Genomic DNA, 25,455 nt, shown 5'->3' with positions numbered 1-25,455 from the left:
TGTCATTCAAGCATATCGGGATTGCCCAGGTTTCAGTGAACTCTGACTGTGAACATCACGAGAAGATAAGTTTGGAAAATACTGCTGATTTTAAAGGTTATCTGTCAGTTTGTATATATACAGCTATAAGGCAAACCAATCTGACCTCAAACCAGAGCTGAAGTATAACAACACTCTGCTTTTCTTACTGTATATCTCTTCTGCAAATCTCCCTGACTTTGATAGCCCTATAATAATAATAGATCTGCAATATTTATGTTGCCTCTTCTAAGGAAGTGTTCTAATGTGCCTTGGAAAGGGGGTAATTAGTCTTATCTCCTTTTTTACAGAAGGTAAATTAGAGATACAGAGAGAGAGAGAGCCCAGACCATCTGACTCCCACCTCCTTGTTCTCATTGCTTGGTTCAGTAGTGCAAATCTTAACAATATGCACTTTCAGTCTGATCTATATGTTGTATTGCATTGCAGTGCCCAGAACAAGGATCTTGGCTACTGGTGGTGCCTCCCATAATAAAAAGATCTTACAGGTAAGTAGAAAATTAAATCCTTTGAACTGAACTTGCAGTTACATCTGCATTTTTATTTCGATGTGCTGAATCCAAATCACTGCAGCTGCACAGGAAGATGTGGATATGGGATTGTGAATTGCTGCAGGTCTTGGGGGCTTTTCTTCAGGTTTAGTGTGGAAACTGTTAGCCCAATGCTGATTTTTGTATTGAACTTTAAAGGTTTTTTTACACTCGAGTAGTTTCATGGACGTGTATCTGAAGCACTGGTGATTTCCAGGTCTCATCACTTATATCAAATCAATCAGCAAAGAAATCAAGAAGAGGCTTGATACGATACCTGAGATTTTTGTAGATTTTGTCATTCAGGTCAAAGCTGGACCGTGGATTTAAACTAGAGGGGGATTTTGCTGGTGCTGAAGACTCAGAAAAACCCACCTCAAACAAAGAAAAAACCCAAACAGACCCCCAAACCCTGCCCTTGTTGTTTTGAGTATCTATTAACTTGTTAGTATTGTGTCACATACTGGGCGGAGGCTACACTTTGGTGTAGTCTGTCCTCCCTCTTTCCACCTTCCTCTTCTGCTGCTGTTGCTACACATCGAGCCCTAGTTAAGATCCTTCTTCTGTCTTCTTGAGAACAGAGTACTGCATGCTCTCTGTTTCTGCCTGTTGAGATATGGCAAAGCGTTGTTCATGAATGGTGAGAGGCCTCTTACCTGGCTTTTGCTATCACAGAACTAGGCATCTGGGTTGGGATTTGTCTTGCCTGAATCCAGTCATCTGTGATGTGATGTCTGTATATGATCTGTCAATCCTGTAATAGTCAGGGGAGATGCAGTCAGTTACAGCGCAGAGAAAACTGGATGGTGTTTTCACTTATCAGACGTAGATGTCTCCCTCCAGGTGAGCCAAAGCGCTTTCTGTAGTCCACTGACTGCCTTGACAAGCCCCCCTTTGACTAAAGGTGCAGACACTGAGTCTGGGGGTAGATGTTTACAACAAAAGGCACCTGTCTTAATCTTGGGCTAAGTCCTGGTACTGAAATTAGTCAACAGAGAGTGAATTGTTTTCTGGAGATGCCAGTCCCTTTCTGTCAGTCTACAGGGCAGCCTCAACTACATACCGTACTCTTTGGCAGTTGCAATCATATGAAAGGAAGCTTGTCTCCTCTGCAAAACCTGAGCTGGAATAAATGGAGGTTGAAGAGCAAAGACCAATCACAGAATCGCAGGATCCCAGGCTGGAAGGGACCTCAGGGATCACCTAGTCCAACCTTTCTAGGAAGAGTGCAGTCTAGGCAAGATGGCCCAGCACCCTGTCCAGCCGAATCTTAAAGGTGTCCAACGTGGCCGAGTCAACCCCTTCCCTGGGGAGATTATTCCAATGGTGACTGTCCTCACTGTGAAAAATTTCCCTCTGGTGTCCAGTCAGAATCTCCCCAAGAGCAACTTGTGTCTGTTCCCCCTTGTCCTCTCCATGTGACTCCGACCAAAAAGCTCTCTCTCTCCTAAAGCATCTAAACCACATGTTTGTATAACTGTTGGTTGTACAGCTGATTGGGACACAACAAATTTGGCATGTTTTGCCTATAGATGTCACTTCTCTTCATCTGCTTTGGTTATTTTGCTTAGGAACTTGACGTTGGAAAATCAACTGATAGTTTAATTGCTTAAAACATTGGTCCCTACTGGAGTAATTCTACTAAGAATACATCAGGAAAGAGATTGGATTAATAGATGAGTTTGTTTTTAAAGCTGTATTTCAAATTTAGGTGCCAGGAGGATTTCCTTGCTGTGGAGTGAGGGCAGAGAACTGAATGTTCTTATAACATGTAATTCTGCAACATACATGGCTGAAAAATTGTGGGGATGGGAGAGTGGTGGCTGTGATGCTTGGTCTTCATGTGTAACGATACAGCTGCTTTTAAAACTCATTAGAAGTGTCTTAAAATAATATGATCAATACAGTGTTATCCACTTAATTCAATCACTGGTTAATTGGATCCTCCTTTTTAATTTAATCAAAACCTCAGAAACTGTATCAGTTGCATGAAGAATAACAGCTTCCACCCTTATCATGGTCAATTTTGGATAATTTGTTCCAGGGCTACAAAAGACTATCATTTAATTAATCAACATTCAGTAACTCCTATATTTTACACCACAAAGGAGGCAACTTTGGAAAATCTGATTAAAAAAATGTAGTAGGGCAGCTTTCTTCACAGTTCTGGGAAGCTTTTTGCATCATACGTGGTGCTTGATTAATGACCACGTGAAAAATGGTGAAATATTTTTAACAGTAAAACCTCTAACAGTTTCTTTTAAAATTATTCACGAGAGACAACAGCTTCATATGACTTACTAAATGTATGAACTTTGAATAATTTTAATTTTATAATGAAGTGGCATAGAAGGTAGTTATTTGTAGTATTGCAGTGCTTACTAGCATTCAGTATAGAGTAGAGCTGCATTGCATAAGGCTCTGCCGGGATGCAAAAAAACCCACCAACCTCTGTTTTCCAAAGGAATGTACAATTCAAGCTTAAGACAAGAAATACCTATTAGAGATGAGATGAAGAGGCAGATGGGGAATGTGCTGAAACAATACGGTAGTATTGACTGGCAGGATGGGCAGTGAACCAGCACTTCTTGACCGTATCATTTCCGGAGGGCTTTTTAATAGATACCATGATTAATTTTGCATTTGTCCTCTAGCATTGGAGCTCATGTGTTGCTCAGTGCTTGCTTGCAAGTGAAGTTAGGCAATACTGACTTGGCTATTGTACCAGAAGAGAATGTTTTAAGTGTATAATATAAGCTCAGGCTTTCATTGGATTCTAGTTAGCAACCAGCCACTTTTGTTTAAAATTATGAAAACTGGAGATTTTCAAAGGTCTTGATTTTGCAGATCCCCCACAAACTTTAAGAGGCAAAATCCTTTAGAAATGTCACATAGTACTTTTTCTATAGCATATATGGATTGAATTTCTTAGTCATCTTTTATGAAGCCCTGGGGCCCGTGATAAGTAGGGCTGTAAATTCCTGGATCAGGGTTGCATGTCACTAATCCAAATGGTTTGGATTCCTGGACACTCTGGCTTTATTTTAGACTCGATTGTAGGGATGTAAATTGGATGATACACTGTTCCCTTTGGCAAAAGTAATAAAACCAGCACAAGTTAAATCTGAATTGTTACCTGCCTCTTGTGTTGCTCAGCCTGAAGGATACCTGCAATCCTAGAGGTGATGAAACCAAAATGGAAAGACTTTGCTGACGATGTTTTTGGAAGAGTTATTGAACCTCCCATGTCCCTGTGCAAATATGTCTTCATTTTTCCCCTTCTGTATCTCTTTTCCTGAACCTACACTGTGGGGAAGAGCACATGTCCTCTGTGAATGCAAGATGCCTGGTGTTGATTTCAGTGCAGAACGATGTGTGGTCACATACGTTTACCATCTGCTGGATACTGTAACAAATTCTTTGCCTGTAAAATTTTCTTTGTATTGCTCAAATCAGTTTGAGAAGTGTTGTGGTGTATCTTCACAGCTAAGGATGCCTCGAATACAGGAAAATTCCTGGTAGATGTAGAGAATGTATAATCAACTCCTGTGTCATTCTTCCTGCTAACCCTAATATGATGGGAATGGTGGCGGTGAAGAAGACAGGCTTAGCAGGCCTTCATACTGCTGGAGCTTTTATTTTATCAAAGTTGAGAACTGAGGAGCCATGACTGATTCCTCTCTCCTTCCTTCCCACTTGGCTCAGCCATAAATATGATGGAAGAAAACAGGCACCAGTTGTTGGTTCCTGACCAGATCACCTTGCCCTGATGTAAGCCTTTGGCATGGGCTGGTTGTGTACGCTTATGAGGGAGACAGACAATGCTTGAACTCAGACTCCTCTGAACTTGTAATAAAGAGATCTGGAGAGAAATGGGATTTTGTTTCCTGGCTGCAGTTACATCTCTAGCTCAGATTTACCGATACCCTGTTGTGTGACAAGTTCAGGACTCATTGTTGCCTGTGGTGCTTCTTTATGTGGGTACCCAAACGCTTGGCTGGGATGTATGGTAGTTATTTGTTTTCCTAAGCAGTGACAGGGGATTGCTTATCCCTTGCCTTTCATGGACGTGCATAACTGATGCTTTGATACTTCTCAGGTCCTGTCTGATGTGTTCAACGCACCGGTGTACACTATCGATACTGCCAACTCTGCTTGTTTAGGAAGTGCTTACAGAGCAATTCATGGTAAGACTGTAAGGAGATACTTCTGAGCAGTCTGGGCATTTAATTTCAGTTGGTTAATACTTGGGATTATCATTACTGAAAATAAGGGGAAAATAAAGCTGTGTGGATCTGACTGGAAGGTCACTCAGGTCAAAGAGAGGTTTTTTGCTCTTAGTGCACTTGGATCAGGCCCAAGAGTAACATTTACATTATAAACCAAGTCTGGTGGCTGCTTCTAAACAAAGGGATAAGGCCTGGAAACTGTTGATACTGACAGGGGAAGGTCTAGGACCTTAATATGCTGAGTTGCTACCTTCACATGCTGCTTGTGGAAGAATACAGCCAACTGCTGGTATAGCCTGCTGCCCCGGTTTGTGGAGCAGGCTGTAAACTGGAGTGCTGAAATGGTCAAACCAAACAAGAGGTCAATCCTCGCAAAGATCAGGGAGGGCAGGGACAACAGGACCAGTAATACTGCTGGCTGAGTAAAAGTTATTAAACCTATGTATCTTCCAGCTTTTAAATATCAAGAAGAAGGATATGCAAGGTGTCCTGGGCTCCACGCTCGAGCATGCACTTTCTCTTGTAAAAGCATAAATCTTGGGATACTCTTAAGTTGACCAGTCATTTTGGTTGCTGTACTACATCACTCCCTGTAATGCAGCAGTCCAAGTTCCAGATTTAAGGTGTTAAGATATCTATTAATGCATGCAGGTGTATGTTAAGCATGGGTCGTAAGTCATTTAAGAGTTGGATCCCAGGCAGGAGATTTTATTCACGTATTTTCGAAGAGTTTCTAGTGTCTTACAGCAAAACAAATTAAGAAATGTGTATCAATTTCTGAAGTCCTTATTTAGGCCAACTTTTGTTAGCCTCAGTTTTTCTGATTAGAAGCTTTAGGATTTGGACCTTAAGAAATTGATACCTTCTTTACAAGTTTATGTAAGATCATGGGATTGCAACAAGCATGGACAAGATAACATCAGCCATCAGAAGAAATCAGCCAAGTTTTAATTTTAGAAGCAAATTCTGCTGTCACATTATAGCATCTGAAGGCTACATGCTCTCTTGCATTTGAAAACAGCACAGAAAATTGTGCAGCCAAAACTTGAGTCGCTGTGTTATTGCACACAGCACGGTCTCTTCTTTATTTCCAGAGAAGACACAAGGGTTCTGTCAGGCAAAGTACGCTTTTTCAGGACAGTGGAAACAGCACTGTTAGGTTATCAGTATGTTTGAAGCCACAGTGGGACCATTTTCCCACCTTCGGGGCCAAGTTTCCAAACTGTTTTTCTCTGTACTCAAACTTTTCCTTTTGCTTCAGAAGCCACCAGAAGCTTCCCAGCACCTAATGCTGCAGGCAAATCCCTTGTCCGTGAATGCATGTAAAATGTAGAGCCATCATTAAAGTTTGTGCAGTTATTTCATATGTATGGAAGATGTGAGTTCCCTCTGCCAGTTTGGCATATGAAATCTTGAGGCTTGGTTGACAGAGCATTTGAGTGAAGATTTGAGATGCCATGCAGATGGAGTGACTCCTTAGCTCAGGTACTCTGCCAGCCAAGCCCCAGGGGCTTGCTGTGTGTGTTTCTAAATGGCATTTTTGATTGATGCCTTCAGCTGACTCACTCTTGGCCAGGCAAAGGAATCGAGTAAAAGTGAAGACTTGCTAATATAAATGAAATATTGATGGCAAGGGCTCCTTAATAATATTACAGTGTACATCTACAAGTAGGGTGTTCTGTGGTTAGCCTGGGGTTCTTAGCAGGTGTAACAAGGAACTCCTGAAATGCTGCAATTTGCTTACAAAACAAAAAGCTGTAGCAGCAGAGCTCCCCTATTATTCTGCTTCCCTATATAAAATATATTTAATAATTTGTAGTATATTTTCTTGACAGTGTTTTCATTTCTTTTTTTGTTTAGTCACACTTTGTCCTTGAATCCTGTGCTTCCACATATTTTTACTGATGTTTACTGTATTGTTGTAACCATAAATAATTACTGATATTGTTGAGTAGCATTTCTGCTGCTTACCTATTCTCCAGGGTACAAATTGAGTGATTGGTGAAAACTCAATCACAGAGTCCTCACTTCCCGGGCTAGCGCGTTGGAATGTAAGATCTTCTGCCATTTATCCTTCAGTCCTGAATGCTGACCTGACCAGGGAAGATCAATATAATGTATTAATTTCCCAAGGAGTCAAGGCACATCCCTCATCGTGCTTTTTACATTGATCAGGATTGTGATTCTCATTGCAGGGCTTGTAGCTGAGACGAATGTGTCCTTGGCTGATGTCGTGAAATTAGCCCCGGAGCCTAGATTGGCTGTTACACCAACCGTTGGGGCTGAGGAGGTGAGCAAGCTTGGGAATACTATGCTTTTTTTTCATTTCCTGTCCGCTTCAAAATGTAGCGGTTTACTGATTCTTCCAGTAAAATAGATTAAGAAACATTTGGTTACACAATTCTTACTCTGTGTTGTAAAGATAGATTTGATTTGGGGAAATCTTTAGTATTGTAATGATGCAATAATCTGATTGCTTCATCCAGGTCTGTGAGAGTGACTTTTTCCTAACTGGGTGTGAAAAGAGAGCAAAATCTGTTCCTTAAGGGACAGAAAAAAAGTTATAAAATAGGTTGAATTTTGTTACAGGTCAGTCAGGTTGTAACTGACAATATTGACAAAATAGTCTTGACTTTTTTACAGCAAGCAGCATGGAAGAGGTATGGTGATGATGCTTTCTGGCCTCTTGGAAAACATCTGCAAAAATCCTTCCTGTCTGATCTTAAAACAGTGGTCAGCAATTGTATTTCTTCACTTGTAGCTCCCAGCTGGAAAGCGTGCCAGCTGGGAGGATTCAGTAGGCACAGGTCTTCGGTACCATGCCCATCCTGGGCATTTCAGCGCATCTGAAGGCGAAGTTTGTGCTTTATGGGGAACGTAGATGAAGCAAGAGAAGTAGTCATTGTTGCTAACTATGTGGTTCTAGCTCCTGTAAAACCAAGGAAGGAATGGTTGTCTCAGGTTCTCCAGTGCCACCCGGCACCTCTCGCTATCAGGTGCCAAAGGCCTTAGTTTACAACAGCTTCTGAAACAGAACGTCCAGCCTAATAAATAAACAGTACGATATAGCAAGATTCCTAGAGAACACAAGTTTAAATAATGAAAGGTGAATGCAACTCTGTCTTCAGCCGTGCAGAAACTTCTTTTACATCAACACAGCCTTACACTCTCCATTTATGAGATTTCGATGTGCCCTAACTACAGGCAACAAGGTTTCAAAGCTTTTATTTAAACTGGGAAATTAATGATCTGCCAAAACTACTAACTCCCAGCTACATGTGTAGTGGAGCACCAGATATCATCATGAGTAATAATAGAAATGATCATGCTGCATTGTGCCTGCCAGCATATTATTTAATTATTAACTGAGATGGAGGAGCTCAGTAATCGAATAGAAGTCCCCTTCAGAAATATTAAGACATTGAATAATTTAAACTTGATTGATCTGATCTCATTTACTCAACCTTCCCCCCTCATTTTAAAAGATAAAGTAATTAACAGCAATGGCCTGTGTCATGTGTGTTGCAGCTGAAGCCTTCCGCAAGGAATACACTTCAGGAGCAGTTCCCCTGTGTCTGATTCAACCTCACGCTGCTGCCCTGTTCCCCCCAAAAATGCTGTCTGCTGAAAAGCTGCCGTGCTGGCTTGTGTGGAGGTGGAGAGTGCTCAGAGACCTGCTTTTGACCCCCCGGTGCTGCTTCAGCTATAAAACTCAAGGGCAGGGAATACAGCTGTCACTCACAGGGGCCTTGCAAGAGCAGCAAGGACCTTGTACCCCTGCAGGGGCCAAGCTAACCTCACTGGAAAGATCTGTGAGGAATTCATTTACCTCTTTCTATTTTACTGTCTGCATAAAATGGCCTGGAAGCTAAAAGAGTTAATTATCTCCCTCTCGATACTTTTCTTCTCCTTTTCCACTTGGTTAGACCTGGCTCTCATAGCACATCTTTTTATTGGTTTTAAATGATGTACAGCAGTGAATTATTGCCCCAGTAGATAGGAGTGAATGATAGAGAAAGTAGTGGCCAAACAGCATGTGAAGGAATAACCATTCCTGCGCTTTAGCTTAGCTTGCCAGCTTCGTTCCATTTAAAGCAGCATCTTGCAATTACGTATTCAACACCATTTTTTTTTTCTTCCTGTCTTATAATTTTGCAGTTGATGGTGGATTCCCTGGCTAGTTTCATGGCTATGAAACTGCAGAAAGCCAGAGGGCCTGTCAGTAATACAGCGTGTTAGCATGAACAGTGCGGTAAAAATTCATAATGTAATGAGTCAGTTTGATTCTGTTTTTTACAGAGCTGCATCTCCCTGTCCCTCCAATTTCATTCTGTTGAGGTTAGAGCCTTTCACTTAAATGACGGTTCTTTTTATAAACTTCAAAGTCATCCTGAGGTTAAGTTCTGTCTCACTGAGGAGCTCTTCTGAAAGAGTCTGGCTAACCAATGTGAAATTCCCCAGACCACTTCTCTACATTTTTTGGACGGCTACAGCTAAATCTTGGCAGGGTGGAGAAAAAACAGGTCGTAACACAGCAATCTGCTCTGTTTTCATCCTTTCTTCCTGGTATAGGTTGGAGGCAACATGTGTTAGATCATTGGAGGGAGGAAAACCTCTTACAGACAGAGGTCAAACAACAGTTTGATGTAGCTTCATTGCCAAGGCTTATGCACACAGTAGGGCTTTCCAGAAACCAAAAATGCAAAAAGTGTTTCTTTGGTTGCTGAAGGATCGTTTATGATATTGAGTGTGATTTTAATAAGGAAAAGCAGGGCACACAAACCAGATCTTCTGGTTCAATTAAGCTGATGGGTGGGTAAAATGAAGTCACAAGGTGGGAGACATGGAGCTTGTGGTGGGTGATGAGGTATGAGTGGAAACCGAGGTCCTGTAAGGTCCAACTTGTCTGGCAAAAATGTGACTTTACCCTGCAGCAGACCATCCTGCCTGGAAGCGACCATTTCAAAGCAGATAAATCCCTCTTTGTCATTATGACCCTAGGTCTCTTAGTTGAACCTGATTTCACAGTATATTTGTGGGATGTGGGGGGCTCACCCAATTTGAGCTTCTTTCTAATTCTGTCAAGACCCAAACAGATCATAAGGTATTCTGGTGGTAACCATCATGGTGATAGTCTTGGGTCACGTACTTACCCAGGCTAGCTGAAGTCAGCCATCTGCGGGTTAACCTGATGAATCCTTCTCCCCTGTTTTCAGAATAGCAAAAATTAACGTAGCTCACCTCTTTGGAGCCTCCTCTCTCCCCCAAGGAAAGAGATTAATCAGAACCGCTCAGTGTGACAGAAATAACAAGGAGATTCTAGAGCAAGAAATAGACATTAACAGACAGAAAGAATCTATTTTTCGGGCATTAGAATTCAGCTCTATTGTAGTGATGGTAGGGTAGTTGGTTAATTAAGCAAAAAAGCATGAGAGGGAACATGATTATCTGGAGTTGATCACTTCTGTTTATACAAGCCATGTGCCTATGATGTACTGGCAGATTTATTGTGATATTGTTGTGTAAAGTTTTGTGGGGAGAAGGTGTAGCGCAGTTCACTACCTCTGGATGTGAAATTTTTGATTGCGTTATTGACTCTGCTGAGATGTATTAATCCTGCAAAAATTCAAGAAGGAGAAAATGTAGACCTAACAGGTTTTCTTGACTTTGGTGAATTGCCTTGTAAGTAGATGGATTTATAGAAGTGACCCTATTACATAGGAAGGTTATAATGACCTATTTATTGATTTTAAATAATGATATTTTTGTTGAGTTAGGTTTTGGAGGGGGGAGGTTGTTTTCTGGAATTGGTTTAGGTTGGTAATTTAGTGCAAAGCAGGTAATAATAATACAACCACAAAAATTTAATAGGTATTGATGGGAGTTTGATTAAGGTGATTTGTGTAGCCAATATTTTTTTAACCTATTAAACTGATTAAGGTAGGCTTGCAGAATGAATATCGGAAGTAAATAAAGTGACAGTTTGAGGTGTGGTTCCTTGGAGGAGTCTTCAGAGTATTCAGGACACCACCATATTCTTTCTGCTTTAAGAGTATTCCTTCTGTTAAGAAAGGTGAACAACTGCTATGATGTAAAAATAAAGCATCTGCATCTCTTGATTTCTTAAGCAAATGTCTTTGAGTAATTTGAATTTGGTTTAAAAAAAAGGAACCTATCAAAAGTAGTAAGTGTTTGTGAGAGACTGATTAATTTTAATCTATTCAGTGTAGATTAAATGTACTCGCGTAGATTAAAATTAGATAATCACCAGCATCATCCTTGTAATTTGTAAATTGTGAATTGCTCCAATCGCTGGCTAACACAGTATTGCTGGAGATGGAAGGATCCATGTGGATTGTCACTTGTAGTAATAATTTGTAGCTGGTTTTGCTTTTGGAGGGCGGCAGGGACAGTGTCTCATTGTCTCAGACATTGTACAAGAAACAGTAAAAGCCCTATTGAGTTCATAGGCTGGTACTATGGTGAGATATAGTCTGAGGATGACATATTTGATTTGGACCAGAGAGCAAGGTAACATTTATTTGAATGCATTTTTCCAGGGAGGGCAGGTTAAGTTATTCTGTGTTATAATGCAGTATTTATCATGAGCATTTTCTTAGTTATTTGTGGGACTGCTGGAGTGTGGCCAAATTATCCCAGGAGAGAAGTTTAGGGTTTGTAAATGAAGCCATCAGAGTACAGCTAATGTTATGGAGTAAGCTACAGAGGTAAGCAGGAGAAAAGGCCACAATATAGCAAGGACAATTAAATTATGGACAATAATAAGGTTCATGTTGTGATACATGTAATTACTTCTGTTAAATATCGCGGTCTGATATATTGGGTTTGAGGCTGTGACAGAGAGGGAATTTATGTTCTTGAGTTTTTATGCATCATTGAAAGTTCTTTATTCCCTTTAGACCTCAATTATAAAATAAATCTATATAATTGCCTCAGGAAAAAAGCTCCTGGAATCACTTAGGAGGAGTTGCCCGAGGTTCTGCAGAGGCAGTTCTGTGGCGGCAGACGTGGAGGAGCATCTTTCACAGGCACAACTGTGTGTGCGCTCACACCATCTTCTCGGTCGGTGCAGTTTGGCTTTTCTTGTCTGTACTTCATGGGAGCTGCACTGCTTTGGCCCCGAACTTTAGCTGGTGTCAAGCTGACATGTAAAATACTGCTTGGGAAAAGCTTGCAGTACTGCTGCACTTATCGGCCATGATGTACTGGTGGTATTACAACCAAATTCCTTGAGGAAGAGGAATTTTAAACTTTGACTTAGCCCTCTGAACTGCATTGCTTTTTACCTCAAATGAACAGGAGCAGAGTACAAAGAATGTTCTTAATTTTTTGTTTGCATTTTTTTCAGATGGTCCATAATGCAGCATTCATTTGCACTAATGGCTGGGAAGCTTATTGCAAATGCCTGAGGTTTCTCAATTAGCAAGCTAAGTGCTTAAGTCCAATAAACAGGAAAAGAAACTGTATCAATAAATGTGGTTGTTCATTTATTTTGACACATTTTAATTTCGAGTGATATATTAACAATAATACTTCCCAGCCTTCTCGTAAATGCACTGTTGTGTATTTGGTAAAAATACTGCTGGGTAAGTTATATGGAGCCTCCTTTGTTAGTGGCTGAGCTCACTTACCAGTGCAGCTCTGTTGTGCTGAATCTTTGCTGAGAAGCACCTAGGATTTATCAGATTTACAGAATAGCAAAGAAATAGCGAGGCTTGATTATAGATGGTTCAGTGAATAAAGGAGCTGGTTTTGTTTGACATACTGATACTCCCAGTGTAGCCATAGTGGCCTGCTCAGTATTTTGTTTACTCTGATGTGTGTATTTAGCAGAAGTGGGAGCAATAATATTCTTTGGGAAGATGGGAAGAATATATACGTGTACTTCACTGAGCCCCCAAGGCCCTCCTGTAGTTAGTTAAAAATGCCTTGCTGAGTCATGTGGCATTTTACAACAGTGGTACATTTTATTTTCTAACCCCATAAATCTACATAAGTCTTCATGGATCTCTGTGTCACTGTCCTATGGAGAAGAGGAGTTGGGACACATACATATTACATGACTTGCCCGGGGTCACTGAATGAGTCTGTTGCAGAGGAGTGAGTTGGTTTCTCTCTTTTAATCAGTGCAAGTTTAGGATGCTGCAAGCTTCAATTAGTCACTGTGAGGTAGGCTTAAAAAGTGTCCTGATGAGGCTTTGGCTACTGAACAGTGTCTCTCTTCATTTGCTGTAGGTGCTTCTTCTCTTCTTCCCCTTGATATACTTAATCTGTTGAAGAAAAGTACTTTAACTTCTGTAACGTATGGTTGGTAAAAGGGAGGAGTTGATCATAACAGGCTGCTTCTGCAGAGTTTGCCCGTTAAGTTGCTCCCACCTGCCATTATGGAAGGTGGAAGCGGGAATGAAGAGATAACTCCAGGTTTCACTGTTCAGACTGAAACTATTGCTCAGGAAGAAACACACACAGAAACTGGACATTTTGCTAACAACTGAAACACAAGACCAAAGCATGTTAATTCTTTATTTCCTAGATGAGAAAACTGCAAACTCCTGATGTTGTTTTAAATTTCATCTGATAAAGTGTGGCTGTTAGAGACACTGAGGTGACTGCAGGGCTGTACGTAAAACTGCGCAAGAACAACCCTGTCTCTTCCTATGGCCTCATAGTTTACACTTGAAACATCTCCCTCCTGAATTTTTCATGCATATACAGTTGTTGGCTGTGGCTCTTATCTGGAAAAGGAAAAAATGCATTTAAATGCTGGATCTCGCTTATTGATGAGAGCAGTAATTCAGTTTACTGGCTATGATTCATTATGGCTCTATAACCTCTCTGAACCTGGAGCCAGGAGTGAGACTGCCCTGATTATGAATAACATCAGTGCAGAGGGCTTGTAGACTAGACTGGCGGCCCCTAGGATTCATTGCGGCAGGGATATGACCTTATGGCATCCTCCTGAGGAGTGCTCAAGCCTGTACCAGACCCCATTCTGGCTCCTGGCAGTCCCTTCCTTGTGCTCGAGCCAGCAAATGCATGAAGCTGTACTGGTACGGCTTGTCAAACTACTGGTTTTATTAGATGGACAGTTAAGACCGGAAAGAGGAGATAAGGAAGAAGGTGTATCTCCAAGATCTAGATGAAGTACAGTTTTGGGTTGGAGCCAGCAGTAGGGCTAGGCTGTATTCTGGGTTTCTGCTATGTAACCTGGTCACATACAGGCAGCTCATCTTCTGCAATTTGTCCTCTGATGAATATGAAGCAAAGCGGGGGCAAGAAGTAATGAATGAAAGAAATCCCAACATAAGTCTCACCCGTATCCAAAAGCATAGGGCGTCTTTGAATCTGGGGTTTTGAATACATTTGAGTCTTGATTCTGCTTTTTATGGTTGTAACAATTCTGGATCTAAAAATTCCTGGAGAATTCTAGCTAGGGAAATACAAAAAAAGCTACTCAGATACTCAGTGTAGTTGTGGAAAGAAGTTGGGTCTCTGTTTGTCCCCCTGGACCTGGGACCAGGGAGGGAGGAGCCTGGCCGTGGGGCAGATTGTAGATGGGAAAAGTCGTGGCTGTGAAAGATGTGAAGGAGAGAAGAAGCTGAAATAGATACGGGAGTATGAGAGGGGTGGGAGGGGGAGCGCAAAGTGTATTTTAGAAGGCCCTGGTCAGCATATTGGCCAAGGAGGACCTTTCTGATGGTGGTGCTTGACTGTGCTAGGGGGTGGCAGTGTGCTTATTAGCAAGGCAGAGGAGGAGGGGACAGAGGCATTGATCCGTCCTGAGGTAACGGAGGGAGGCAAGGACAGGAGTTCTGCCTGGGTGATTAGGACAGCTATTACTGAGGGGGCATGTCAGACTGGGAGAGGTGACTTTAGCAGAGCCACTTCCTCTGGAAGTAATGACTTCTGCTTATAGCAAGAACACAGCCACAATAAGAACAACCTGTGCATGTCATAAAATTAAGCTGTAAAGGAGATGGTAAAACGGACTGTGACATTTGAAGAAGGAAGATTCTGCAGCATTTTCTTGAACAAATTGGTGAAAAAACCCTAAACCTTCATCTGCCTGTGAAGATGCTGCGTTTTTCAGGTCTGAAGATGATTTTTAACTGCAGTGTGAATTAAAAATCTAATTTTTCAACCTAGACATATTTCTTTTTCCATTTTAGCTCTATCGTCCACTTCTGAAAAGATACGCTGAGCTTGAACAGAAGGTTATCTGCAACCCAACCTCTTCTTGTCTTGTGGAATAGAAGCAAACAAAATTTATAAGTCGGCTGAAGAGTGGACTCCCAAGGAGAAGATCAGAAAAGATTTGCTCAGAATTTACTGGAGTTGTTTAAATCATTTTGTTCCTCTTTGTAGACAAATAATTTTTAACCGTCTGTGCTTGAGCGTGTTGGTGGAAAAAAATTACGTTGTGATTGAAAACCTGATTAAAAAAGCATCATGTTGCTCTGTGTGCTTGTGACTTCAATTTTTCTTGGGTACTTTTCAGATCGTGCTTGCCGTTTTGGAGTAGCTGGATGACAAAGTCAAGTCCATTGTATTAAGTGAATCACTCTACCCATCCCTGTCAGCTTTGATTCCATGTGTTTAGCATGCCAGCCTCTCTGCATACCTGTCTAGAGCAGTATCTTAATTTCACAACTTCTCCTGCTTAAATCTTTTGAAACTATCTTTCTGTACATCTGTAACTTGTCGATGTTTATATCTTTGCCTATAGGAAACCAACAGAAAGCATAAGCACGCTGACTTAATCCCATCTTTCTTTAATATGTGGAGATTTGTGGTGTGAAGGCTGATTAAAGTCTTTAAAGACTCCCTGGGATCCTCAGAGAAGGGGAATTCTTGTTACGTGACACTATGGAAAGTCTGTTATGTGATAAAAGATGAGGTGGTTGGATTTTATAAATTGTGGAAAGCACAGAGGCCTTATGTGATATGGACGCCATTGCACAATGTTTTGACATCAGTTTTTGTAAAAAAGAAAAGAAGGGAACAAATGTGGGAAGTTTTACCTGTTTCTGTTTCAAACAGCAGAGTCAGTTTATCTGCACACCATTTTGGGGTTATGCTTTTTCCTTTTCTCCTTGAGGTGTCATGGCTATGAAATTCGTTGTGTCATGCTGAGTGTGACTGTAGGAGTAGGGCTCTGCTCCCAACAAGCCATGAAGGTCACTGGCATTTTTTTAATATCACAAATATCCTGTTTGTTTCTTGGAGATCCTGAGCAGATCTGGTCTTGCTCTGCTGGTACTCTTCCACTTCAGTTGGTTTGGTCCAGATTAAGTAGACTCTGGCTGAGAAAATCTTAGAGAAAATACAAGTCAGGAGATCTTTCTGCAGAGATGTGCGGAAGTCACAGAATTTGAATGAACATCCTAAATCACCCTGTGCAAGTGGGAACGCTTTACTGCACCATTCTGCAGGGCCAGTGTGTTTCCCTTAGGATGAAATTTCTTTTGGGAATAAAGCAGACTTGTTTAGTGAAAGTGACTGAAGCCTTTCTTCCTTCCCTTGTAGAAGTTGCAGTGTGCCTAGGGCGTAAGCCAGGGGATTGCAGGGAGTAGAGGATCTCTTTACTGAGTATTTCCAAGCTGGATTATATCCCTGCTGGATGTGGGTGACTCAAATTTGGATTCTTCACATTACAGTGGCCTAGGAGCACTCTCCCTGTCCCTGCTGCATCTCTGCGGTGATGGGGGGACCCCTTTGCTGTGACTCACCTCCGGAGTGGCAGGGGAATGGGCACGTTCCTCCTTTGCTCTCCTTTTTATATTTAAGTGCTTCATTTGTGAGTACAAACAGTGCCTTTTCCCTCCCCCCCCGAATAATTATAACTTCTCTTGATATTAGCGTGATTACTCAGGAAGGTCAAGAATTACATTTCTGAGTTTCTAAAGCAGGCTTCTTTTAAGCAATTGCTTTAAAAGGTGGCATTACAAATACACATCTATCTCTTTTATGTGCTTATTATTCTGGGTCCCAAGGTACAGTGCTAAACCGTATAATACTTCTCACAGGCCTCCACCGTCAGCAGTTGCTTTGTCATTGAGCAAGGCTGTAGAGAGGTACAGAAGGATTCATTAATGCAAGTTAAACAATGCCTATTAGTTTAAGCAGCAATGCCATCACCATTAGTCTATAGTTACTGGTTTGACATCAAGGTTAACCACACAGGGAAGGGATTCAGAGAGGTGTTTTAGCTTTGTGCAGTTGTGGTGACAATTTCTTGAGTAGCTTATTTGGCTTATCGGAGTGAGAAGACTGATGTCTCTTGTAGCTTTGCAGCTTTATTTGCCTGTGAAATGGGAGACTCGGGGTCAATTTCTTACTCAGCTGAAGAAGGTTAAAGATGATGCTTCCCAGCTCATAGCACACATCAGAACATTTCTAGATAATATATTGGCTCCTAGCAGAGTGTTATGTGGTACTAGTAGGATATTGGCTAGATGGTTTAACTGCGTTCTGGACCTGAGCTCTTCTCTGGGCAGGGAGAAGGAACGCTTCCTTCTTTGTTGGGCTGGGTTGGGGCTCTGAAGTGTCCAACATTAGCATTAAAACACTGTTTCCTCAGTGTAGCTGATGCACTGTGTGATTGCTCCAGGAGTCCCTGAGAAAAGACTCCAATGCAAGGCTCTGAAGGGCCAGGAGTTGAGCACCACTGAATTATAGTATTGTGGTGATGGGTTTATTAGGGCTGGCCTCTGAGGAATGGTGTCTGGAGTATAAGAATTTATAGACAAGCTCTTTTTTTTCCAGCTCACCAAAGTTGCACATGTTCACTGACTGGTGTCAGATAGAATAAGGCTCAATAAATCTCCCCCTAGAAAGGTCCTTTGAATAAATGCTGCTGTAAGACTTCCACGACTCTTTTCTTTTTGTCTTCCCAGTAATGCATGTTAGCCTACCAAGGAGCCACAGGCTTCTTGCTCTCACAAGGCACAGTGACGGAAGGATCTGGTGCCTTTTGTTTTCCAAAATCACGTGGTCTTTTGCCAGCTTGTCTACCTTATGTTATGCTGGTTGTCTGGAGTAGAGAGGTTACTGACTTAATTAACATTTTAGCTAACAGAAATCTAAAGGCAAGCCAATACCTTCACCTCAAAATATTTGATGGAGGTTGATTCCCTCCCCATAAGTTACCTTACTGTTCTTCAAGGTGAGCAACATGGCATCCCCATCTTGTTTAGACATTTAAAGACCTGCAGAACTATTCCTAGTCTAGACTAATCTGCTGGAAAATTGATCTCATCTCTTGGGAAAGAAAACCTTGATTGCTGCAAGGAGGTTGTTCATCGCTGTCTCACCTGCAGCTCCTGTCCTGCATGAAAGCAAAGCCACTCTAGGTTGGAGGTGGGTCGTGGAGTTACATGGTAAAATCCAAGCAGCTTCCTTAGTTCGATGGCCCTGTGCCCTCACCAGTCAATCGGAGCTGCACTGGATTCACCCACAAGCTCTTGGTGTACCATGACCCAAAGGTAAACAGTTTTCTTTGCAGCCTGAAGTCTTTAAAGTCTTTTGTGATGCAGCTGGAAACAAACAGGAAAAGATGTTTGCTTTTTCTTAAGGGATCAGTCTGAGTGAGCTGGAGCTCTGACTGAATAAGTAATGTACTGAAAAAAGTCTATGCTCTGTCGGTGCTTTAATAAGTAATTGAGCTGAATACTGGCATGTCCGATCCCAGTGGGACCTCCTTGTTCTTCAGCTTTCTTTTACTCTGGAGTTGTAGCTACCACCACTGATCACAGAGCAGCACAGCAGAGGACAAGCCACAAAAAACCAAAGCAAATCTTTCAACAAATAATTTGTTTTATCCATATTTCTGTTGCCTTGGTCCCCAGACTGCTGCTTGCAGTTTAGGGGGTGGGGGAAGGAGGCAGTAACATTTTAGAGAACTAAAATGTCTGCTGTTGGTGCTTGTCATGAATACAGGGCCAAATTATAACCCCTTCCCTACCAGAAAGTTGCTAATTTGGATTTTTCTTCTCCCCAGCTGCTGAGTTTTCATGTAGTCTTTAGGATTTTGATTTTGGTGAGATCTCTACCCTCAGTTAAAATTGGGTTGAAACGGGCAAGCAAGTTAAAAATATGGCTAAGGATGATTAGAAGGTGGGTGGACATTTACTCAGGTATCAGGGGATTGATATCCCGTGAGGAGTGTTTCCTTAAGAAGCTTCTCTGAAGGTGACTGGAGTCCTGATTCCATGTGGCTTGAAATTTTAGTATGGTGTTTTATACTTGTGCAAATTGGGTACAAAATCGTATCTGCACCAAAGGATCTTCTCTTGTTATTATTTTACACTATTTTTGTGTGGGACAAAATCACAATGTGATGTGCAAGGCAAAGAAACTCGGGATGAATTTTTATTTGATAACCAGCTTTTTTCTGAGCATGTGTCTGAAGCGTGTGAGTAAGACATCTTTGACTGGGACATTCAGAACAGTTACAGCCCCTGCTCACTCCTGTGCTTTGATACGGCCTTGGTCAAGCCTCTTGGGTTAGCCAGTTCAAGTGGTTTAGCTTTCAGTCATCAAAGCTTATGTTACCAGAGTGTAGGATTTTAAGGTTTTGGTTTTTTTCCCCTAGAACCCTTTTTCCTCTCCTGCAGCAGATACAACCATTTCTTGTACATGGCTTGCCTTGTTAGCTGTCTCCACTTCTGCGGGACGCTAAGAACTTCTTTTATGTGACACTTTCCCGCGTGACCTCGTCTCCTTCTGGGATCCAGCCCCAAAATTCGTTTTGCTTTACTTGTTCTGCTCCTCGGTTGCTTCTTAAAGTTGGCCTTGACAAACAGAATGATGCTTCAGTGGTGATCCCAGACTTCTGGGAATGGCTTAACCATTGTGGGAACTCAATGATTTTGTTCAGTGTTCTTGAAGCACATACCAGAGGGGTAAGGAGCCGCTGTCGCTGCTTATGGATGCTGCTATGATCTCTGATTTCAGTCTTTCACCAAGTTGCCTCATCCATTGATGCGTCAGCCTGCCCATTAGAACAACTGGGGATATTATCAATTGCATACAAGGTTTCTTGCTCTAAGCTCTTTAGAAGACAGGTATTTGTGATATGTTCTTTCTAAGATGTTGTGATTAACTCTGCTTTTATTTGGTATATTGTGCCTTAGTACTCTAATACACCTTATCTAATTAATGGTATAATTAATTGAATTATCTAAATAATGGTTGTCGTTTCTCTTTTAGCATCTCATAAGCCAAACAAAGTCTTTGGTCACTCAGGTGTGGGATTCATCTGACCAGTGTAGATATCTGTGTCTGCTCTCATATGGGCTCCTTTTAGAATAAAAGGGGAGGGCCTTTAATTGTTTGGCTGTTCTTCAACTTACCTTGTGGCAGATGTCTGCCACAGATCAGGTGATTTCTCTCCTGAGTGAGCCATTTCTCCCTGCTGAGTAGAAGGGTGGTTGTGTGGAGGACAGAAAAAGCCAATTTTTCTTCTTGTGCTAAAACTCCTGAAGACTTGTTTGAAAGCTGGTCTCAACTTTGGAGACAAGATTTCACAGAATCGCAGAATGGTAGGGGTTGGAAGGGACCTCTGGAGATCATCTTGTCCAAAAGTTACCCATTTGTCCACAGTTACCATCGTACAGCTAGAAAGCTTACTTGTTCCAGGACTGCTCTGTTTTACTGTCAAATCCATGAGATCGACCTCCCCAGCTCCCTTCAGACACTCCTCTCTGTACACCTGCGTGGTGATATCCAGCAGACACAGGTCAGGAGCTTTGTTACTCACACTCCTGCTTTTTGTCCTTTTGTTGCATGCCCTTGCTTGTGTTTATCCCTTCAAGCTGGACTCTTTCAGGCGTTTGTGCTATGCCTGCAAGCTCAGTACCCCGGTTCAGTGAAAGACAGCTCCCTTAAGACTTAGACAAGCATTGCACAGGAAAACAAAGGTCTGTTCAACTTGCTGTTCAGAGACAATATTTACTCTCTGACTGACGTGTATGCACTACCCTCCTGAAACCTCAGCTCCGTTCCAGATCTGATAAGTACTGGTGTATTGGAAGATGGAATTCTTCTTGAAAAATAGCCTAAGCCATGTTGTATAACAGAAGGGCTTAGAGAGAGAAATGGAGCAGAAACAGAGCTCCTTCTTAGCTGAGGACTTTTATCTTAAAATAAAACATGTTGCAGAAAACAACGAAGAAGCAAAGGTCTCTCACACAAGTTTGATATCACAGCTTATGCCTCCTGAGAGCATCTCTTCACACTTCTGCCATAGCTTGTTAGGTTAGGATGGGACATTCCCCTGTCACTCCTGGTATTGTTTCTTTGCTAGGTTCCTGCCCTACTTGAGGACAGTTGTATATACCCTTTTGATCATGGAGGATGTTGTTGAAAGGCGACAATATGTTTTCCCAATTTCCATTTTCAGCCTAATTATTCTGGCCCCTGCCACTGTTGTCCCTTAGAAGAAATGCCTACGCAAGCAGAGGGAAGAGAAGATGTTGAATGAAGCTAATCCAAAATGTGATTTGGTCAGACAGTTCAACGGAATGAATAAGCGAATAAGCTGCATTTCAAGACCTCCCTTGCTGTGAAAGCGTTTTTCTCAGAGACCCTTGGCTCAGAAGATACGGCTGTGGTGTTGCGTTTGATTCCATCTCACCATGTCTGCAGCATGGCAGACTCTCCCAAAAGCCTTTCAGCATAGACTCATTCTACTGTTTGCCTGTGAATACAGATTTTTCATTTTGATCTGTTTTGTGTGTGGTTTTGCCGCGCTTTATAAATGGACCAGTTAAACAAGTGTTGCTAACAACTTCCCCTGCCTGTTGGTAGCCAACCCTTATCGTTTGTGGGCTTCCAGAGGGAAAGACATGAGCCACCATGGGGCAAGTGCTTGCTGTAAAGGCCAGAGTAAGTGTCAAGGAACTCTTTCCCTTCTCTCTTGGCCCAGAAATGTTGCTGTGAGTCAGAGTCACTGGACAGGCAGTACTGGATTGTCCATAGCACGAGTATTTTGGGGTAAGGGTTGCTGCTGTTTAGCCAGATTGTCTATGTGTGAAATCACTGAGGTGAGACTGGGCAGGTAATTTATATCAAGTTCTGTATTTTGTAATTTATACTCTGAATCTTTAAATGACAAAGTAAATTTACTTTCTCAGATGAGCGAGAATCGTGTGTTTAGAGGGGGAGGGAGAATGCATCTGGACTCGGGAATTGCTTGGTGAGGAGTCCCAAGTACTCACTCAGGTTCCCCTTCTTCTGGCCTGATGCATCTTGCTTTTTTCCTCTACAGCAGCCCAAGATCGCAGGAGACACGGAAACTGCTCCCTCCCTGAGCTTCCTCCAGCCTATGGACGCTGGCCTGCAAACTGGGAACTGGGGTCAAACCCACCAGAGGGAGCTGCCTGCTCCCAGTGATGTGCTGTCACCCTGAGGCCATTGCCCAAAAAGGTGGCTGCCCATTGCTTTTAGTTGAGCACGAGGCTGTCTTTGGGGACTGAGTTGTGGTGCCTTTTGAACCTGTATCGGACTGGGAGCTCAACCTTTAGCAGGGATAGAGGAAGTGAAAGATTTTGACATATTCGATTTTTTTACACAGTGACTAGAAACTGTGAGTATGATCTGGCCATGATCTTACCTGTGTGCCTTTCTAGTTGAGATGGGAGCACTGCTTTGCGCAAGGCTCTGGTGAGATCTGGTCTGAGAGGGCATTTGCAAATCTGCTCTCTTGTGTTCGGGAAAGAAGAATTAATACTGGAACAGTTGGGGAAGACAGCTCATACATTGATCAAGGGAAGGGAAAGGCTGTCCTAGGAGAGGAGATTAAAAGCTTAGCTTGCTTCGCCTAGCAAGTGGAAGCTGGGAGGCAATACCATCGTTCAGTATAAATCCTTCAGGTTGGGGATAAAGAGCAGGGGGAAAGCTACTCAAGCCAAAGAACAATGTTGGCACACGAGCAAGTGGCACATACTGATTGGGAATAAATTTGAACTGGAAATTAGGAATGATGTGGGGGCAAGGTGCTGAAGGACCTCTTGTACTCTGTGTGTGGTGCCAGGAATGTAGAATCCTATACCTGCAGCATGACATTTTGTAAGGCTATAACACGTTGTCAGAAATCCTGTGCTGAAAACTACATTTGGTTTGGACTAGAAGTGACCTTTAGAGAAACTGTTGTTTGCCACATGGACAGAGCAGGGTTTCACACTTGGCCTCTTTTGAATTTCCTTCTTGACTTTGTTTGGTTTGTGGGAAGGAACTAGTATGGAAGGGAGAAATGAATGGAAAGCTTCCAACTCAATTTCTTAAGCTTGGGACATGTAATAGCCCAGTTTGCTATCCGTTTGCTGGGTTAGTCCACTACAAACAAGAGGATTTTACCCCACGGCAATCTTTCTTCACTAGAGCCCTGCAAAAGGAAGTGAGGTTTAATTAGCATTTTAAAGTGGACAGCCTTGAAGTTAATGATATTCAATAAAGAAAAATTGTTTTAACCTTATTTGCACTTTTCAATTTACTTATTAGAGGCCATCTGTTATATTTTAAGCAAGAGCACTGGGAGCTAAACTCTCAGATTGTCAAATGAGGTTTTAACTGGCTAAGCAGAAGGGAAAGAACAGGCTGCCTTAAATGAGCAATTAGACTGTTTTTCTTCAATTTCTCACTTTTGTGTCAAAAAGCAAATGGTCACCATTTCAAGCAACAGTTGAGTTGCGACAATGACATCTGTTTTTACAGGTGCTGATGAGTCCTGCAGAATGTCGCTTGTCCTCGGATCTCAGATATGGTCCAAGGTGGATGAAATTTAAAAAGCCAAAAGTGAGATGAATCTGGTGAGGGGTGTGAAGGGCAAGAATAAGGATTTCTATAGTTGAACCGCCAGAAAAAGGAAATCAGGAACATATTGATTTGCTGCTGAATGTGTTGGCCAACCTAGTGACAAAGGGCATGGAAAAAGCTGAGGTGCTCTTTGCCTTTGTTGTAACTGGCCAGGTCTGCTGTCAAGCCTCTTTATCTCTGTGCCTAGTGGCAGAATTTTGGGGAGATAGGTGCTACCTCTAGTAGGGGAGGATCAATCTGGGGACTACTGAAGCAAAATTGGCATACACGGGTGCGTGGGACCAAGAGGGGTGTGTTCAAGGGGTTCTGAGGAAGCTGGTTGATGTCATTGTGAGACCGATCTCTGTCACCTCTGAAAGGTGGTGATGATTGTGCAGGTCCCCAGTGACTGGGAAGAGGCTAATGTTAGGTTCATCCTCAAAGAGATTAAGGAGGACCCAAGAAAACTGCAAACTGGTCAGCTTCACTTCTGTCTCCAGGAAGGCTACAGAGCAAATCTTCCTGGGGGTCATCTCCAGAGCAAATCTTCCTGGGGGGTCGTCTCCAGGAACGTGAGGACAAGCAGTCACCGGATCTCCATTGATTGTCACAGGAATTTGGCTCCTAAACTTAGCTGTCTTAAGCTTGAGCAGATTCCCACCATACTTCTGAGAAGCTGGGCATTTTTCCTGTGTCCCTGGGCAAAGGGAGAGCATTTGGCAGGACAAAAGCCAAACTTTGGTCTCCCAGGTCTTATGAGAATAGTTTAAAAACTGGGCCACCCATAATTTCTCATGGAGGGTTGGGAAAGGAAAGCAAAATGTCTTCTCCAAATCTACTTAAAAATCTATGGGAGCCAGTACAGCTGGTGCTGTGCATCTGGATTTGGGACTGTACATTCAGGTATGGATGATAGCAATCCGTCTGGATTTAATAATAGATATACTGCTGTTCAGCTGAGCAGAGGTCTTAATTTCTGGTCTCTGGGGGATTTGGCTGCAGTGGCTGTAAGGTTGCCATGTCCAGAACAAGGGTGGAATAATCTCTTTTGCAAACAAACGTAAAATGTGATTAATGCCACGGGCTGGTACCCTGTTCCACAGGAACAGCAACTTAAATTGCCACAGCCTGAATCCCTTCATCCTGCCAATTTGAAGATTAATCCCACAATTGTTTGAAAATGTACGTCTTGGCCTCACTCCCTTGGCTTGTCCCTGATGTTGACTTCTGTATGGGAGGTCCTGTGGGTATCCCAGATTTGCTAGGGGCTGAACCCACCAGCTCCTGTTAATGCCAGGCTTGCTCTGCAACCAGCTGTGTTTCTGTCCTGCGTGGTGAGTTACAGTGACAGAAGGAAGCAGAAATGATCCAAACAAGAGAGACAGGGCAGAAACGTAAACTAGATCACATCGATTCACAACACCACTTCATTATTAGTAAGAAAACCCCTACTAAACCAAACGAAGTACGAAGTATCTGTAGCAGTGAAATCCAGCTGCCAACAATGTTATTGCAAAAAATAGCCATGGGTACTGTTAGTTTGCTCTAAGTGCTAAAGCTGAATGTGTGAGTGATAAAATAGCTTTTATAAAACCTTACTTTTGTGTCATTTCAAGCATAAAATGCTATTTTGTGTTCAGATCTATAGAGAAGAAAAAACCCACAACTTGAGGTGACTTTTAAGTCTGTTTTAAATTTATAACTGAGCTGGCTAAAATGCTTTTCATCAAAGTACAAAAGTTTCATGCTGTAATTAATAGCAAGTGATATCTAACGCAATAAAACACCATCATTTGAGTGTTCTTACAAGACTATTTATGACTGGATATTGAAACTGATAA

General features: G+C 42.2%; 1 protein-coding gene across 2 annotated transcripts in view; it reads left to right on the top strand.

The window, feature by feature from the left end:
- XYLB (xylulokinase) overlaps positions 1-15,273 on the top strand; it is a 106,158-nt gene extending 90,885 nt beyond the window's left edge. For both annotated transcript variants that reach the window (XM_075082271.1, XM_075082270.1), the window contains exons 16-19: positions 469-527; positions 4,669-4,756; positions 6,994-7,088; positions 14,989-15,273. In XM_075082271.1, the coding sequence (XP_074938372.1) occupies positions 469-527; positions 4,669-4,756; positions 6,994-7,088; positions 14,989-15,072 (326 nt within the window). In that variant the 3' untranslated portion in view covers positions 15,073-15,273. The remainder of the gene's footprint in view (positions 1-468; positions 528-4,668; positions 4,757-6,993; positions 7,089-14,988) is intronic.
- The last annotated feature ends 10,182 nt before the right edge of the window (positions 15,274-25,455 follow it).

This window comes from Phalacrocorax aristotelis, chromosome 2 (assembly GCF_949628215.1).
Source record: "Phalacrocorax aristotelis chromosome 2, bGulAri2.1, whole genome shotgun sequence".
NCBI lineage: Eukaryota > Metazoa > Chordata > Aves > Suliformes > Phalacrocoracidae > Phalacrocorax > Phalacrocorax aristotelis.
Note: the sequence above shows the minus strand (reverse complement) of the source record. Positions and strands in the feature narration are given on the sequence as shown.